Source organism: Vanellus vanellus, assembly GCF_965231255.1.
Source record: "Vanellus vanellus genome assembly, chromosome: 2".
Classification (NCBI taxonomy): Eukaryota; Metazoa; Chordata; class Aves; order Charadriiformes; family Charadriidae; genus Vanellus; species Vanellus vanellus.
Window position 1 is genome coordinate 146,539,978 of NC_138906.1, and position 17,152 is coordinate 146,557,129.

At 40.3% G+C, this 17,152-nt stretch overlaps 1 protein-coding gene across 1 annotated transcript in view; it reads left to right on the forward strand.

The window, feature by feature from the left end:
- The window catches only part of VPS13B (vacuolar protein sorting 13 homolog B), a 499,565-nt gene that overhangs the window by 242,816 nt on the left and 239,597 nt on the right, over positions 1–17,152 (forward strand). The window contains exons 22-23 of the mRNA XM_082499631.1: positions 1,935–2,062; positions 10,973–11,207. Coding sequence (XP_082355757.1) covers positions 1,935–2,062; positions 10,973–11,207 — 363 coding nt within the window. The remainder of the gene's footprint in view (positions 1–1,934; positions 2,063–10,972; positions 11,208–17,152) is intronic.

Consider the following 17,152-nt stretch of genomic DNA (forward strand, 5'->3'; position numbering starts at 1 on the left):
TATATAACATCACATTGTATTTAGCTGTTCATCCTGACCTCAAGCCTTACTGCCTGTGAGATTTCTGGAGTCTTACAGTGACTTTGTATACTGTTCTCACCCTTATCCACAATTGTATTTTGGAGTTCTATGCACCAGTAACTCTTTTATTCTAACATTTCTTGATACTGAAGCTGTTCCTCATTCTTACCTTGTAATGTGTGTAGCGTAGGGTCTGACTACACAGAGAAGATGATGCGAACTGAGGTAGGGTAAGAAGTTAAAGCAGAACAGCTATTCCTCGCTGAATGTCTTTGTTTTAAGTTAATCCATTCATAACATGGATGGAATGCTCACTGCATGGCACAGAAGTGTCCACAGGAGAAAATGTTATGAAATAGCTACTCCACGCTGCTTCTTCATATGAACAATTTACTTGTTTGTCTCTCCAGCACAGCTGACAACAAACGCTCCTGGAATGTCACGCTTTTTCCATTCTCATGATCCAATTGTCATTCTTTATCATTCTAGATCTATAATTGGAGCCAGGAATATCTGAGAGGACTAATTATACTGCAGCCATAAACCTTCTCTTTCAGTCTTTTGAGCACCTCTCTGAATTTTTTTGAGTCCCCATCAGTTTAATGAAGTTAATGCTTCTCTTTTCAGATCATTAAAAATACTATTTGTTGAAGGATTTTGTCTAGAATATTAATCAACTCTGGGCTTTTCTAGTCTTGATGGGAAAAATGTCACAAATTAATTCCTCAAGTGGCATTAATGTTGCACGCTCTTGGCAGATATTTACCTCTCAGATGTTTCATTTTTAATTCCTTGCAAGTTTCCTTGCATGATCAAAACTGTCTGAAGACCCAGTGATGCATATCAGGCAGGAGTCATATACTTTTCTTACCTGAGTTCACTTGATAGCATAATTCTGTTTTAAGAATTTTTTGTAGTTTGTATGCCACAGGTTTCTCCTAGCTGTATAATTGGGAGACATAAATTGTCACACTTGTGCTGATTTCAATTTAGTTTTAAATGAAGTCATGAAGACTTCATAATTTATTCCTGCAGTTTTGTTAGCTCAATAACATGTAGGCCAAAACTGGAAATATTGAAGAAACTGACAATAATTTGGTGGGTATCCCAAAACATAAGAAGGAGGGTATTCTGTAAGAGATGACAGGAGGAACTATGTACCACTCATACAGTCTTTAATGAATTTGTAGTTACTACTTCATCTCCTCTCTAGTCCTCTTTTGAAGTTCTACTGTGCTTGTATTCAATTAAGTGCTTCTGTTATCTAAAATCTTTTCATATTGATGTTATTTAATAACTAACAAATTAAGGAAATTTCCTTTTCTACTAGAATACATTAAATTTTCCTGAAATATTTCATACTTTACTACTTTTAAGCTTCACAATGTAAGAAAATGGTTTGGGGCTTATGTCTTTTTTTTTTTTTTTATTGGAAGCATACTCAAGTTTTTAAGTGATTTTTTTTGAAGAAAAAAAATCAAGAGCAGTAGTTTAGTATGGGCTTTCTTTCATTTCTTACGACGAGTTTAGAGAACTAAAACCTTTTTTAGATTACACTGGCAGCAATGTATGTGAAAACCTCTTGGATTGCTGTTCCGTCACCAAATAGGTTATCACACTTCGAAAACTGTCTTAATTTGCTTAGGTCAAGCATTCATCATAATATTTTCTTAGCAGTTTACATTAAAAATGCTTAAGCATTTCATTTCATTGCATTTCTCACCATGCTCAACTGACACAGTTGTATTGCCAAGTTTAAAACTGATAATAGACACTATTATTAAGTCCATAGTGAGATAAATAGTGAGAGAAAATCTCTTTCAGAATTTAAAATAAGTAATCCTTTTCTTTGCTACCAGTAAGTATATTAGTTACCCATTCTTTGTGTAACTGAGTTTTGTTGTTTGCATTAGAATCTCGTCCTTTGTCACTTCCTGTGAAAACCATGCTGAACTCATCTGAAAGCTGCAGAAGTCCTGAAGAAAGAATGAAGGAATTTATTGGAATAGTGTGGAATGCAGTTAAACGCCTTACACTTCAGGTAAGATGAAAAGGAAGTGAAAAAATCCTCATGTCTTTCCAAACTTTATGATACTTTTTATGCATCCTAGTGCTTTTTATTAGAGGATTTTTAAAGGAGCTCCCAGGTTTTATTGTCTTATTTCAGGAGTTTCAAGGTCTTAGAGAACGAAAAATAAACTATAGATTTTTGGTAAATTAGGCTAAGAATGCTTTGGGTTTAGAATATTAGTTTTCAAAATACTTTTTTATATCTAAAGGGAAGATCCTTAAAAAAATTACATGAAGAAAAAATGGTTGTCACACTTTTCTGTATTATAAACGTAGCTGTACACCTTTTTGCAAAATACGGTCCTTTGTAAAAATATTTCAGGAAAGCGTGTATGATAAATGCTTTTTTGGGGTGTATGATACAATATAATGTTATCCAATGATGTCTCAGCTGCTTATTTGTCTACTTTTTCATAAAGGGCATGGAGATGACCACTCATTAAACCATTCCATCCTACACCGCTCTAGATTGTGATTGCTAATCAGTAAAAGCAGAACTTTCATGTAGCGGTATATATGGATGCTATACACAAAAAAGACTGTGTTAGCAGTCTAGTGTTAAGATTGCATGATCAAATACTAGATAGCTTAGAAGTGCTGGAATTAAGATTCTGTTCTTCCAAATATATATCAAGTGCCTGCTTAGAAATTACCCTAACTTATAATGCCTTTTGAACATGACATTCTACGAGACTGGCATTTCATGGTACACCAGCAAAACTGGTTTTGTGTTAAAGTAAAATTAAAAGAAATTACACACCCCATCCTATTTCTGACAGAAAGTAATCTTTGAATGCCTGTTCCTTCTTCCTACCAAGAAATACAGTTATTTATATACAGGCTTATCCCAGAATCTGTGTCTGTTTTTTCTCCTCATTCATGCAGAAAGTACTAGAAAGTTTGAAAGTTGAAATTTTGCCTGAGCAAGAACTTCAGACTTGTGACTTGATTGCAGAACATGCAGAAGTTGAGGGAATACTTTTTATTAACTCTACTAACCTACTTAACCAATGCACGAATACGGGCTGGGTGGAGAATGGATTGAGAGCATCTCTGAGAAGGACTTGGGGTTCTTTGTTGATGAGAAGCTCAACATGACACAGCAATGTGTGCTCGCAGCCCAGGCCAACTGCATCCTGGGTTGCATCAGTAGAAGTGTGGCCAGCAGGTCGAGGGAGGTGATTCTGCCCCTCTACTCTGCTCTCGTGAGACCCCACCTGGAGTACTGCATCCAGCTCTGGGGATCCCAACATAAGAAGGACATGGACCTATTGGAGCAAGTCCAGAGGAGGGCCACAAACACGATCAGAGGGCTGGAGCACCTCTCCTATGAAGACGGGCTGAGAGAATTGGGGTTGTTCACCTTGGAGAAGAGAAGGCTCCAGGGAGACCTTATAGCAGCCTTCCAGTACTTAAAGGGGTCCTACAGGAAAGATGGGGAGGGACTCTTTATCAGGGAGTGTAGGGATAAGATGAGGGGTAACAGTTTTAAACTGAAATAAGGTAGATTTGGAATAGATATTAGGAAGAAATTCTTTACTGTGAAGGTGGTGAGACACTGGAACAGGTTGCCCATAGAAGTTGTGGAAGCCCCATCCCTGGAGGTGTTTAAGGCCAGGCTGGATGGGGCTTTGAGCAACCAAGTGGGAGTGTGTCCCTGCCCATGGCAGGGGGTTGGAACTAGATGATCTTTAAGGTCCCTTTCAACTCTAAGCATTCTATGATTCTATAAGTCTATTTAGTTTTCAGCCAGCTCTTTCATCATTCTTTCATGAGTATTTTGCTTCTTTTCCTTTCTTTTTTAATGTTGTCACCGCTGGAGATTAAAATGGCTAGATAAGGGGAGTCAAGAGAGATAATATGTAAGCTGTTTGAAGAAGCAGTGTATTTTTGTTACATGTCTGGGTGGTACCTAGCACAATGAGACTCTATATATAAATAAGGCTTACAGGTTGAGTTATAATAAAAATATAATAATTAGGATGAGGAAGGGCTGGATCCTTTATAAATGGGGAAAATTGAATCAGGACTAAGATATTCTGCTTGTATATTTTTCAAAGTATGCTTTGTTATGTGAGCAACCAGCAAAGTGAATTTTTTTTGAAGAATGGTTAAGATACTGACCAGCTAAAAATAATGCTTGCCTGTTACTGAAAACAAAAAAACCAGTTTGTGTTAAAACTAGTGGGGTTTTTTGTGGAGATGAAAGCTGATGACAGTGATAGGGACGTGTTTTCTCAGACAGTAAATTGTAAATATTTCACTGTTCTGACATAACACGCTCATGGATTGGAGCTAATAGCGGCAGAGAATTTTTTTTGTATTAGATATTTTCTGGTGTTTGAGGACATAAGCTTATTTACTTTTTATAGGTTTTTTTGGTAAGGTACTCATGCTTTCAATTTTCATCAATATAAATATGAAATTATACTTTTAGTCTTTATCTGTGTTGAAATTAAATGGCCCTATGAATTCATACAACAGCTTATACACTTCCAATATGTTTCATTCTTAAGCTTTGATTATGCTTGGTAAAGTATATGCCAGTGTCTTGCCAGAAGGACATTACATGTTACCAGTGAAAAGTTTCAACAGGCTCCAAGGAAATACCACAGGAAAAGTCCAAGAACATGCTTCCAAACAAATATGAAGTAGTCCTTCTATGTGAAATATGAAGGATTTATAGATATGCTTGCTGTTCTTTTTATTATTGCTAGTAGTCCTTATGTCTATTTAATTTAAATATATTTTTCAAGACACACATGCATATGTATAGCTTTTTTTCCTTCAATACCAGCCTAAATGGGAAAGCTGGAATTTGTGCAAGGCAATGTGGAGAGGATAAGAAGATAAGGGTTATGACTCTGTGTCCTGGTTTGAGGTAAAACAGAACCAATTTTGTTCAGTAACTTTGCTTCTTAGCTGGGCCTCTTCTAACAACTGAAATTAACTGCATATTGTGCAAACAATGTTCACTCTCTGAGTGATAAGACCAATGTTTACAGCTGATGCCCAGGCATGGTGTGCAGAGAGGCTCTTGCTTATACTCATTGCTATAACCCCCAAGGCCAACCAATTTTGTTATTTGCCACGTTGGAGTGTCGGAAGCGGAAAAGCATAGTGGGGTCCCACCTGCAGGGAGGAGCGGACAGGACAGGTGACCCAAAACTGACCAACAGGGTATTCCATCCCATCTGCCTCATGCTCAGTATAAAAGCTGAGGGATCAAAGCGTCACGGGCTCTTCCTTCAATGGCCGATGTCTGAGGAGGACTCTGTTCATCTGCCTGTGATCCCGATCCTGAACGCAGATCCAGAATCCAGTTCCCGAAGGCTTGGGGCTGCCCCAGTGCCAGCCGGTGTCGTGACTGTCATCTCGGGAGCTTGATACGGTTTTGTATATATTTCATTATTTCTTTTTATTTTATTATTAATATTTTATTAAAGTAGTTTAGTTCCTTCTAAACTCATAAGTCTCTTTTCCCTCCTCTGCCTCTCTCTTTGTAGAGGGGTAGAGGGGAGCATCTGTCGGTCCCGTCTGGGGTCCCTTCGGTCCCCAGTGGTGGACTTGGCCTAAACCACGACACTCTGTTTTTCAGTTCAAGTACAGTATGATATATTTATTAAGCATAATACACATTTTATTAAACACAAATATATTTATATGTTAAATTCATACAGATTTTCTGTATTTTATTATCATTTGGCATGAAAAAGGCAAATGTCTAGAATATTTTGTCTGGTTAAGTGCTGAAGCATTTAGACTCTAAGGTTTTTTTCTAAAGCTATTTTCATGTTCCTGGATCTTTTATTAACACGGTTGTAGAAAAGAAAAGTCTATAGTTGTCATCAGATAAAACAGAACTTCATGACTTAAAATCATCAAAGGATTATTCTGTTAGTGGAAGTCTGAGTAACTAAATGCATTTGGAACCAAAGTAACTGGAACGTTTATTTTGGATTCAAAGCTGGTACTTGCTTTGCCTTAGCCCTGGCTTGCTCATGATAGAATATTGCATGAAGATTTTGTGCATTGGAGTTGTGGTAAGATATTAGTATTTAAGTGAAAAGACTTTCATACTTAACTATAAAAAGTTGTTTTTCTTATTTAGTTGTTGTAGGACTTTATATGCAGCCTTGAAGTCTTTTTGGCAGTTACATTCTGTAGGAGGGTAATACTCGCTTTTCACATGTTCTTCATACTAATAGTTGCTAAAATAGTGGAACAGTATAAACACAATTATTTTTAATTGGTTGTTAATGCTGAATTCCAGCAAGAATAATGAAGGATCTGTATTAAAAGCAAATGAATTAATGAGTAATGTAGCAATGAATGCCAACTAAATAAGAGTGTAATTATTACGTATAAATTTTAGCCAGATATTCCACATGCCTTTAAATATCCCAGAAATTATTTGAAAAAATGAGTCTGTTTCCTGAAATTATCGAAAAAAATATTTTCTTTAAAGTATATAACTTGTACAGGATTGTAGTCAAAGTGAAACATTGATTGAAAGAACAGAAACGTAAGGATGAGATTGACTGGAGTTCCTGTTCTTTGAACACTGGTCTTTGTTCATGGGTCAGGAAGAGATTCTGTGATTGTAACTTAGCAGTAATAGCTATCAGCAGTTATTCAGCAGTTGTGAGATAGGATGATTTTCTTAAGTTGGTTACTTACCACAAACTGACAAAAAGTGAAATTTTCCATAACTAAATAAAAACTTTTTAAAATCAAGCTTTCTTAGAAAAGAATATGAATATTGTGTAGTTCTAAGGCATTGTGTTTTAAGTGATCAAAGAAAATGTAGCTGATCCTTATGATACTCGTTTGTACGTATAGGTAGCCTGCACTCTTAGTTCGCTTACTCGTGTACTATTTATATCATTTTTACTTTTTGTCTAACTTCAAAACATGTATTTCTGGCCTGCCTTTTAAAATTCTAACAAACAGTGTGTGTCTGGCTCAACTGCAGATGGTCTAATTGGGTAGAGGTAATTTGGATGTCAGAGGCTGAGCTACGGTCTTATAGTGACCACACCAGAGCCCCACTACATGAGATGCGTAATGGTGGTTCTTTACAGTTTTGGAAGTCATTTCAGGGTTATATTCTGGGAGCTTCAGATACAGAAAAACACATTAGCCTTTCTGCTGAGAGCATACGATGGGTGATGATTAATGCAGAGAGAGGCCATTTCCCAGGAGACACCTTTATGTGAGTGTCACCTTGTGGGTCATCTTCAATGCCCCTAATTGTTTATATAGCTATAAAATGTGGGTTAAGGAAGGGAATCTCCTTAGGGTATCACTATCGTGAAAGGCTGTAAAATCTCCTTTACAACCTGTCCCTCTTCATTTTGCTTGTGCAGGATAACTATGGCATGTCACTTGTTTTGTTTCACTCGCTTCTGCCCACCATCCTTAGTTAGGAAGACCTAATTCTTCTGTAGTGTATATTTCACTGTTCTCTCTATCAAGCAACATTCTGTTTGTATAGAATATGAAGTAAAAATACTCCATTTATTCCAGTAACTTAATACTTTCCTTTTTATACAACGGAGATCTTAGTCATTGCACTTTTTTAGGCTTATATATTAGTAAAAGCTTACAGCAATATGCTTTGCGTAACTTTTTAGTGGTAGAAGGGAAAATACTGCTTACTTCATTGGTTTATCGTTAGTGGACGTTACTTCGCATGTATAGGCCTTGACATAATAGAAATGAAAATAGGAGGTTATTCTGTTTCAAGAATTTGTAATAATTCCTTCTCTTTAACACATGAATGTGTTCAGTATTGGCAAAAGAACACGTTGCTACCAAAACTGAAATAAGATCCTTGAAACAGAAAGGATGTTGCCATGGAAAAATGAAGTAACACTCAGTGCAGCTGCGAAGCATTAATGAATAGGATATTTTTTTAAAAGATCATTTGTGTTTGGTGTGGCTTGGAGGGTCCCAACCAGATGGTTTCCATGAACAGGATCTGACCCCCAGCTTGAGGACTTCTTACTGGCAGATTACTTCATTTTCTTTCCCTTGGATTGTCAGATCCTTACATTAATGCAAGATTTACTGCTGCAGATTTATATTCAGTTACATAAATCAGTCACATTTTACATTAAATTCACAATTTTAGACACACAGTTTAACAGTTATTTAAAAAGTGTAAAAAGATTTATATGATAGCTTTAATATATGCTATTGATGTAGTTTAATTTTAAGATATTTGGATTACATATATTTTAAAGCACTTTCCGATTGGTGAAGCAATCTGTAGCACACATTCTCGCTTTTGTCCAGCATATAATGCCATCATTTTAGATGCACTCTTCCATTCCATCACTGGAACTTATTAGACAGATCTCCAGATTCTGTCAGATAAACATACAGAGATTCTGTTGAAGTTGATAGTTGTGTGTAAGCAGAATCTGCCTCTGAGAAATCCAACAGGTGCAATTCAATTTTGCACTTATTGGGCCCTTGTGCATCCAAGTTGGCAATTTCGTATGTAATTATAGTAACTGCATGATTTACCCTAAAATGTGAAAGTTTGCCATATGTTCGTTATGTTTGCCTTTGAAACCCTGTGATGTTTTGCAAAACTCATTTATTCATATAAAACTTCAAATGAAACACAAGCAAGCAAACCATATCTGTAAGCAAGTCTATAATATTACATATGGAGGGCCTGATGTTGTTATGTAAATGCCACCAAAATTCATGGTCCAACTCCCATTCAGTTGTTTCAAAATGAATGGCAAAGTAATGCCTACGTAAACAGGAATTGCCCTCAGGCATTTGAAGGAGTGAAACTGTTGTGATTCCACTTCAATATTATTGATATGGCAAAGTAGAATTGAACAAAGATGATCTGAAGAACTTGTCTTCAGTAAAAAGCTGTACTGAACTGTAAATTGAGCGTAAAAACTCTACTGACTATTGAGATCTCTTCTCAAGAGTACTTTGTAAATTATCTCCTGTAGATCCTGCTGCTGGTAATGTGATGAAGTATAGTATCTCTCCAAGTTGGTGGAATTTTTGGGTTATTATTACCACATGGTTTGTGTATCCAGGCAGCATTTCTTGTTAATCATCATGGATACATATATGAAGAATGGATGATTTGTTATAAACTGTTTACTCAGCAAATGCAATGATAAAACAAAAGTTATACTGATCGTAAGTTCTTTTGTCGTCTATTTATCATTATCCCACAATGGCTTGACCTGCAACCTATTACTAATAGACCAGAAAACGGTCTAATGTGTCACTGTAAAAATCTTTGCAAATTGACACGATGACTAATTTACCAGTTAAAAAAAAAAAAAAAAGCAAATCTATTACATCTGTAACAATACACTGTTGCTTTTCATCCAGTATAAATAAAGTACACTCTGCAACCTTGGATCAATAAACTACTTATCAAAGATGTAATTAACTTCATTTTACAACTCAAACACTTCTAAAACTAGAAACAAACACAGACTTCATGTAACAATGTGTTTATTTTTGCAAAATTCTACTTTTATTTTTCTGCAGTGAATTCTTGTCAGTTTGTTTAAGCAAAAGGGCACAAAAATGCTGAAATAAAGATGAATATCTGTGTTCTTCTCACTAGGCTGGCAAAGTACTTACAGTGCTGAGGAATTCCAGCTCAATTGCAAATCACTATTGCGGTCTTAAGGGACTATTAGCCTTCAGGGGAGGTGTCATGGTCCTCAAACCAGGACAGGAGGGTATTGAGTACAAACCTAGGTTATCAGTTTTAAGCTGTGATGTTTTTTATGATGTCTAATGAAGAGATTCTGTTGCGTAACTTTACAGCAAACAAATGTTCTTCTGTCACAACTACAATTAACATCTTGCATCCAACATTTTGCACACTAGACTTTTCCAAACTTTTGTGAAGAAATGAAGTGAATCATAGTTTGTACTCACTTAAAGTATTCAAGTGTGCAGGCTGTTAGGGCTATTTGATATCCAGGTGCAGGATATTACTTGTAAGAGCCAAAGAAGACTAACAGTATGCAGCTTACACCACCTCCAAGCTAACAAGTCATGATGAGTTCAGTTCTTGGTTTGGGCTCACTCAGCCTTGCTAGAAGCTCATAAGGAGATGGTAGAATGGTTAGATATATTTCAGGGTAACAGCATCGCTAGAAAATAAAGGACAAAAAAGTGCTGTTTCACATGAAACCATACGCACTACTTTTGATTTGCAATGAAAACAGGACAAAAGCTGTATAAACTTTGTGAACTTTATTCATTTCTCTTTCTCTTTGTGTATGTATGCGCCTATCCATTTCTTTTAAAGTCAGTTTTTCACTAAAGTTTATATTTTTCCTAGTTTGTCTGAGGATCAACCTTTTTGTACGTGCTCATTACTGTTGATTACAAAGCAAAGACAGAATTTTCCTTGAAATAGGTCTTTATAGAAGTCTTTATGAAAAATAACAGCATATAAAACATTGGTTAGTTCTAGAGGCTTTGCTATTGCTAACGAAAGCTAATGAACTGCAAAAAGAGGTCTTTCTCAGCTTCATTCTGAGAACATTTTCTGACTCAGTTATGCTTCTTGTAAAAAGCTGTTGAAATGTAGATAGAGGTATGTTCACTTTTTATGGCAACACCTTTCTGATCAAATCTACAGACCAAAGTCACGCATTTTCTTCCCTCCCCTCCCATAGTCATAATTTACAAGAATATATTATTTTCTAACTTTGTGACTTCTTTTCTCTTAATTCAACTAAAAGCTAAGACTATTTTCAATCAACCGTGAAGGATGAGTAACTTGAGATTTTGTACCAAGATGAATACTCCGCATCAGGGGGAAAAATAGTAATCTGTTTCTGAGAAATCTTTCTTGGCTTTGTTTTTTCAGCTTGAAGTGCAATCTTGTTGCGTATTCATCCCGAATGACAGCCTGCCTTCCCCAAGTACTATTGTATCGGGTGACATTCCTGGGACCGTGCGAAGCTGGTACCACGGGCAGGCAAGTATGCCTGGCACACTTGTTGTCTGCTTGCCTCAGATAAAGATTATGAGTGCTGGACACAAACACATGGAACCATTGCAGGAAATCCCATTTGTTGTGCTGAGACCCATCCTGGAAGAAGGTAGTGTGATGAACTCAAAAAAATCTTACTCTTTAATTTCCATTTTTAAATGTTATGAAAATTATCTTCATTTTATTTTGAAAACTTCTGATGTTGTGCTGCTTTTTTAGCAGTATGTTATATATTATTGATGGCTAGAAATACTAATGACAAGGTTTGCCCCACAGAGATCAAAGTGAAACTCATCATCAAAAAGTTAGTTCTGTGATATCTTTTGTATGTTTCTTGAAGCCAAAAGAATTCAGAAGTGCAGTTTTTACCTTCATAGGTTTTGTCATTTGAGTTACTGTGTAGCCACAAACAGTTGGTTTGACACAACAGGAGGGGACAGTGAGTTGTGAATTCTAGGACAGAATGGAGGCAGGTTAGGAAAAACTTCTCATGCCACCGTTGCTGGCCAAAAAAAAAAAAAAAGTCTTGGGTCTAACATTCAGACTGGACATTAGGAAAAAAGGTTCTTCACTGAGAGGGTGGTTGGTCACTGAACAGACTCCACAGGGCAGTGGTCATGGCACCAAGCCTGTCAGAGTTCAAGCAGCGTCTGGATGATGCTCTTAGTCATATGGTATAGCTTTAGGTAGTCCTGCAAGGAGCAGGGAGGTGGACTTGATGATCCTATGGGTCCTTTCCAATTTGAAATATTCTGTGATTCTATGTGAAACAAGAAAAGACATTCATAAATATAGCAGACTCTCAAAAGAAAAAAAAATGTTACTTCAATTTTTTACTTTATTGGTAATCATGATAGGCAACATTTGTGTTCTGGTTTGTGGCTATAGGGATTGTAGCAAAGTTTTTGTAGATTTGAAGAAAAAAACATTGAGAAGATTTGTGTAAGTGTTGATGGGGGGATATTATTGTGCATAGGCTCAGGTTGAGAAAAAGTACGGTAGTTCTTATTGGAAAAACTAATACTTGATACAGGTTTGAGATGTAGACCAATTTGAGACAAGAATCAGCTTTTAACATTCTGCAACTGATTGGGAATTGAAAGGAGGGGATAAGCTGTAAAGGACCAAGCGAAATACTTTTATTTTTTTAAATAGAGCCCTTAAAAATAATCACAGTAAACGGTAAATGGGTTTACAGCATTATTCTGAAGGAAAACTGATACAAAAATCTTACTCTACAGATATTCATATGAAAAACTGTGTATTGGAAATAGGCGAGGCAAGTATCCCTAATGGTCTCAAGTCTTGGGGTTTGGGTTGATTTTAACGGCATCCATGAGATCTAGCCTTAGATCCAAGTTTAAAATTTCATTGGAAAAGCCAGTTGTTGTGATTTAACCCCAGCAGGAAGCTCAGCCCCACACAGCCACTTACTCCCCCTTAGTGGGATGGGGAGAGAATTGGAAGGGTAAAAATGAGAAATCTCATGGGTTGAGATAGAGACAGTATAATAGGTAAAGCAAAAGCCACACACACAAGCAAAGCAAAATATGGAATTAATTTTCTGCTTCCCATTGGCAGGCAAGTGTTCAGCCATCTCCAGGAAAGCAGGGCTTCATCGCACATAACGGCTATTTGGGAAGACAAATGCTGTAACTCCAAATGTCCTCCCCCCTTCCTTCTTCCCCCAGCTTTTATTGCTGAGCATGACATCATAGAGTATGTGTCCTGGTTCTGGCAAGGATGGGGTTAATTTCCCCAAGGAACCGGCAGGGGAGGCAAGTATTCCATACCACCTGACCCATGCCCAGCTATAAGAGGCACTAGCCTGGGAGAGGGAGGCAGTCGCCACTCCGGGGCGGCTGCAGCTGTGTGGGTCGGGTCTGTGCGCTGCGCAGTGGTACTGTAATCGTGTTCTTATATTCCTTTACCGGTGTTACTGTTTTTCTTTCTATTCTGTTAACTTACACTATTTCAACCCACAAGTTTTGCCCTTTTCTGCCAATTTTTCCCACGGCTGTGGGAGTCGAGCGAGTGGCTGCGTGGTTCTTTGTTGCTGGCTGAGGCCAAACCACGACAGTATGGCATATCCCTTTTGGTCAGTTGAGGTCAGCTGTCCTGGCTGTGTCCTCTCCCAGCTTCTCATGTACCCCCAACCTACTCACTGTTGGGATGGTGTTAGAAGCAGAAAACCAATTACCACTGTGCAAGCACTGTTCAGCAATAACTAAAACATCCCTGTGTTATCAACACCTGTTCTCATCACAAATCCAAAACATAGCACCATACCAGCTACTATGAAGAAAATGAACACTATCCCAGCCAAAACCAGTACATTGGTGTATAGTTAGTTCATCGTTGTATTCTTGAATTATAATTTTTTGAAAGTTTTGCTGCTGCTTTGTGTATTTCATAGAATCATAGAATGGTTTAGGTTGGAAAGGACCTCGAAGATCGAGTTTCAACCCCTCTGCCATAGGCAGGGACACCTCCCACTAGACAAGGTTCCCCAAGGCCACATCCAGCCTGGCCTTGAACACCTCCAGGGATGGGGTCTCAACAACCTCTCTGGGCAACCTGTTCCACTGCCTCACCACCCTCAAAGTGAAAAACTTCTTCCTAATGTTTAAATTGAACCTGCCTTCTTCTGGTTTAATGCCATTCCCCCTTGTCCTATCGCTACATGCCCGAGTAAAAAGTCCTTCCCCAGCTCTCCTGTAGGCCCCCTTTAGGTACTGGAAGGCCGCAATAAGATCTCCCCGGAGCCTTCTCTTCTCCAGGCTGAACAGTCCCAACTCTTTCAGCCTCTCCTCATAGGAGAGGTGCTCCAGCCCTCGGATCATCCTCGTGGCTCTCCTCTGGACACGCTCCAGCACGTCCATGTCATTCTTGTGCTGGGGACTCCAGAGCTGGATGCAGTACTCCAGGTGGGGTCTCATGAGAGTGGAGTAGAGGGGCAGAATCACCTCCTTTGACCTGCTGGCCGCAATTCTATCCGTGCAGCCCAGGATATGGTTGGCCTTCTGGGCTGCGATTGCACATTGCTGGCTCATGTTGAGCTTCTCATCAATCAGCACACCCAGGTCCTTCTCCTCAGGGCGGCTCTCCAGCCCTTCCCCGCCAAGCCTGTATTTGTGCTTGGGATTGCCCGAACCCAGATGTAAGACCTTGCACTTGGCCTTGTTGAACTGCATGAGGTTGGCTTGGGCCCACCTCTGCAGCCTGTCCAGGTCCCTCTGGATGGCATCCCTCCCCTCCAGCGTGTCTACCTCACCAAACAGCTTGGTATCATCAGCAAACTTGCTGAGGGTGCGCTCAACCCCGCTGTCCATGTCGCTGACAAAGATATTGAACAGTACAGGTCCCAGTACCAACCCCTGAGGAACGCCACTCGTCACTGCTCTCCACTTGGACATCAAGCTGTTGACTGCAACTCTTTGAGTGCCACCATCCAGCCAGTTCTTTATCCACCGAGTGGTCCATTGGTCAAATCCATGTTTCTTCAATTTAGAGACCAGGATATCGTGTGGGACAGCGTCAAACGCTTTGCACAAATCCAAGTAGATGACATCAGTTGGTCTTCCCTTGTCCACTGCCGCTGTAACCCCTTTGTAGAAGGCCACCAAATTTGTCAGGCATGGCTTGCCCTTGGTGAAGCCATGCTGGCTGTCTCCAATGACCTCCTTGTTTTCTATGTGCCTCAGCAGAGTTTCCAGGAGGATCTGCTCCATGATCTTGCCAGGCACAGAGGTGAGACTGACTGGCCTGTAGTTCCCTGGGTCTTCCTTCCCTGGGTCTTTCCCTTTTTGAAAACAGGGGTTATGTTTCCCCTTTTCCAGTCAGCAGGAACCTCACCAGACCGCCACGACTTCTCAAATATGATGGCTAGTGGCTTAGCGACTTCATCTACCAGTTCCCTCAGGACCTGTAGATGTATCTCATCAGGTCCCATGGACTTGTGCACCTTCAGATTCCTCAGGTGGTCTTGCACTTGATCTTCACCTACAGTGGGCGGTTCTCCATTTTCTCAATCCTTGCCTTTGCATTCTGAGTCATGGGTAGTGTGGCTGCAGTCCTTGCCAGTGAAGACTGAGGCAAAAAAGTCATGGAGTACATCAGCTCCGTCTCTGTCCCGGGTAACCAGCTCTTGCGTTTCCTTCCAGAGAGGGCCCACAGTTTCCCTAGTCTTTCTTTTCTTGCTGACATACTTAAAGATGGATTTTTTGTTTGTCTTAATGTCCCTGGCCAGATTTCACAGTATCACAGTATCACAGTATGCTAGGGATTGGAAGGGACCTCAAAAGATCATCTAGTCCAATCCCCCTGTCGGAGCAGGAACACCTAGATGAGGTTGCACAGGAAGGCGTCCAGGCGAGTTTTGAATGTCTCCAGAGAAGGAGACTCCACAACCTCCCTGGGCAGCCTGTTCCAGTGCTCTGTCACCCTCACTGAGAAGAAGTTTCTTCTCAAATTTAAGTGGAACCTCTTGTGTTCCAGCTTGAATCCATTACCCCTTGTCCTATCACTGGTCGCTACTGAGAAGAGCCTGGCTCCATCCTCATGACATTCCCCCTTTATATATTTATAAACGCTAATAAGATCACCCCTCAGTCTCCTAAAGAGACCCAGCTCCCTCAGTCTTTCCTCATAAGGGAGATGCTCCACTCCCTTAATCATCTTAGTTGCCCTACGCTGGACTCTCTCCAGCAGCTCTCTGTCCTTCTTGAACTGAGGGGCCCAGAACTGGACACAATATTCCAGATGCGGTCTCACCAGGGCAGAGTAGAGGGGAAGGAGGACCTCTCTCGATCTGCTAACCACCCCCCTTCTAATACAGCCCAGGATGCCATTGGCCTTCTTGGCCACAAGGGCACAGTGCTGGCTCATGGTCATCCTGCTGTCCACCAGGACCCCCAGGTCCCTTTCCTCTACACTGCTCTCTAACAGGTAGCTCCCCATCCTATACTGGAACCTGGGGTTGTTTCTGCCCAGATGTAGGACCCTACACTTTCCCTTGTTGTATTTCATTAAGTTATTCCCTGCCCAAATCTCCAGCCTGTCCAAGTCTCTCTGGATGGCAGCACAGCCCTCTGGCGTGTCAGCCACTCCTCCTAGCTTAGTGTCATCAGCAAACTTGCTGATAGTACACTCAATTCCCTCATCTAAATCATTAATGAATATATTGAATAATATGGGCCCCAGTACCGACCCTTGAGGCACTCCGCTGGTTACCGGCCTCCAACTGGACTCTGCCCCATTGACTACGACTCTCTGGCTTCTCTCCTTCAGCCAGTTCGCAGTCCACCTAATTATCCGGTCATCCAGTCCACACTTCCTCAGTTTAGCCATGAGGATGCTGTGGGAGACCGTGTCAAATGCTTTACTGAAGTCAAGGTAGACCACATCCACCGCTCTGCCATCATCCATCCACCTCGTTATTTCCTTATAAAAGGCTATGAGGTTGGTCAAGCATGACTTCCCCTTGGAAAAGCCATGCTGACTGCCCCTAATAACCCTCTTATCCTTGATATGCCTTGAGAGGGCACCAAGGATAAGCTGCTCCATCAGTTTCCCAGGGATGGAGGTGAGGCTGACCGGTCTATAGTTACCCGGGTCCTCCTTCTTGCCCTTTTTGAAGACTGGAGTGACATTTGCTTTCCTCCAGTCCTCAGGCACCTCGCCCGTTTCCCAAGACTTGGTAAAGATGGTGGAGAGTGGTCCAGCAATGACTTCAGACAGCTCCTTCAGCACCCGCGGGTGCATCCCATCTGGACCCATGGATTTATGGATGTCCAGGTTGCTTAACTGGTCTCTGACCCAGTCCTCATCAACTAAGGCAAACCCATCCAGATTTAGTTCTATCTGGGCTTTAGCTTGTCTGACCCGATCCCTGGCTGCTCGAACTATTCCTCTGTATACCTCCCAGGCTACCCGCCCCTGTTTCCAGTCCCTAGAGGCCTCCTTTTCCCTTTTGGTCATGTCCAGGAGCTCCTTGTTCATCCATGCAGGCCTCCTGGCTTTTCTGCCTGCCTTCCTCTTTGTAGGGATGCATCG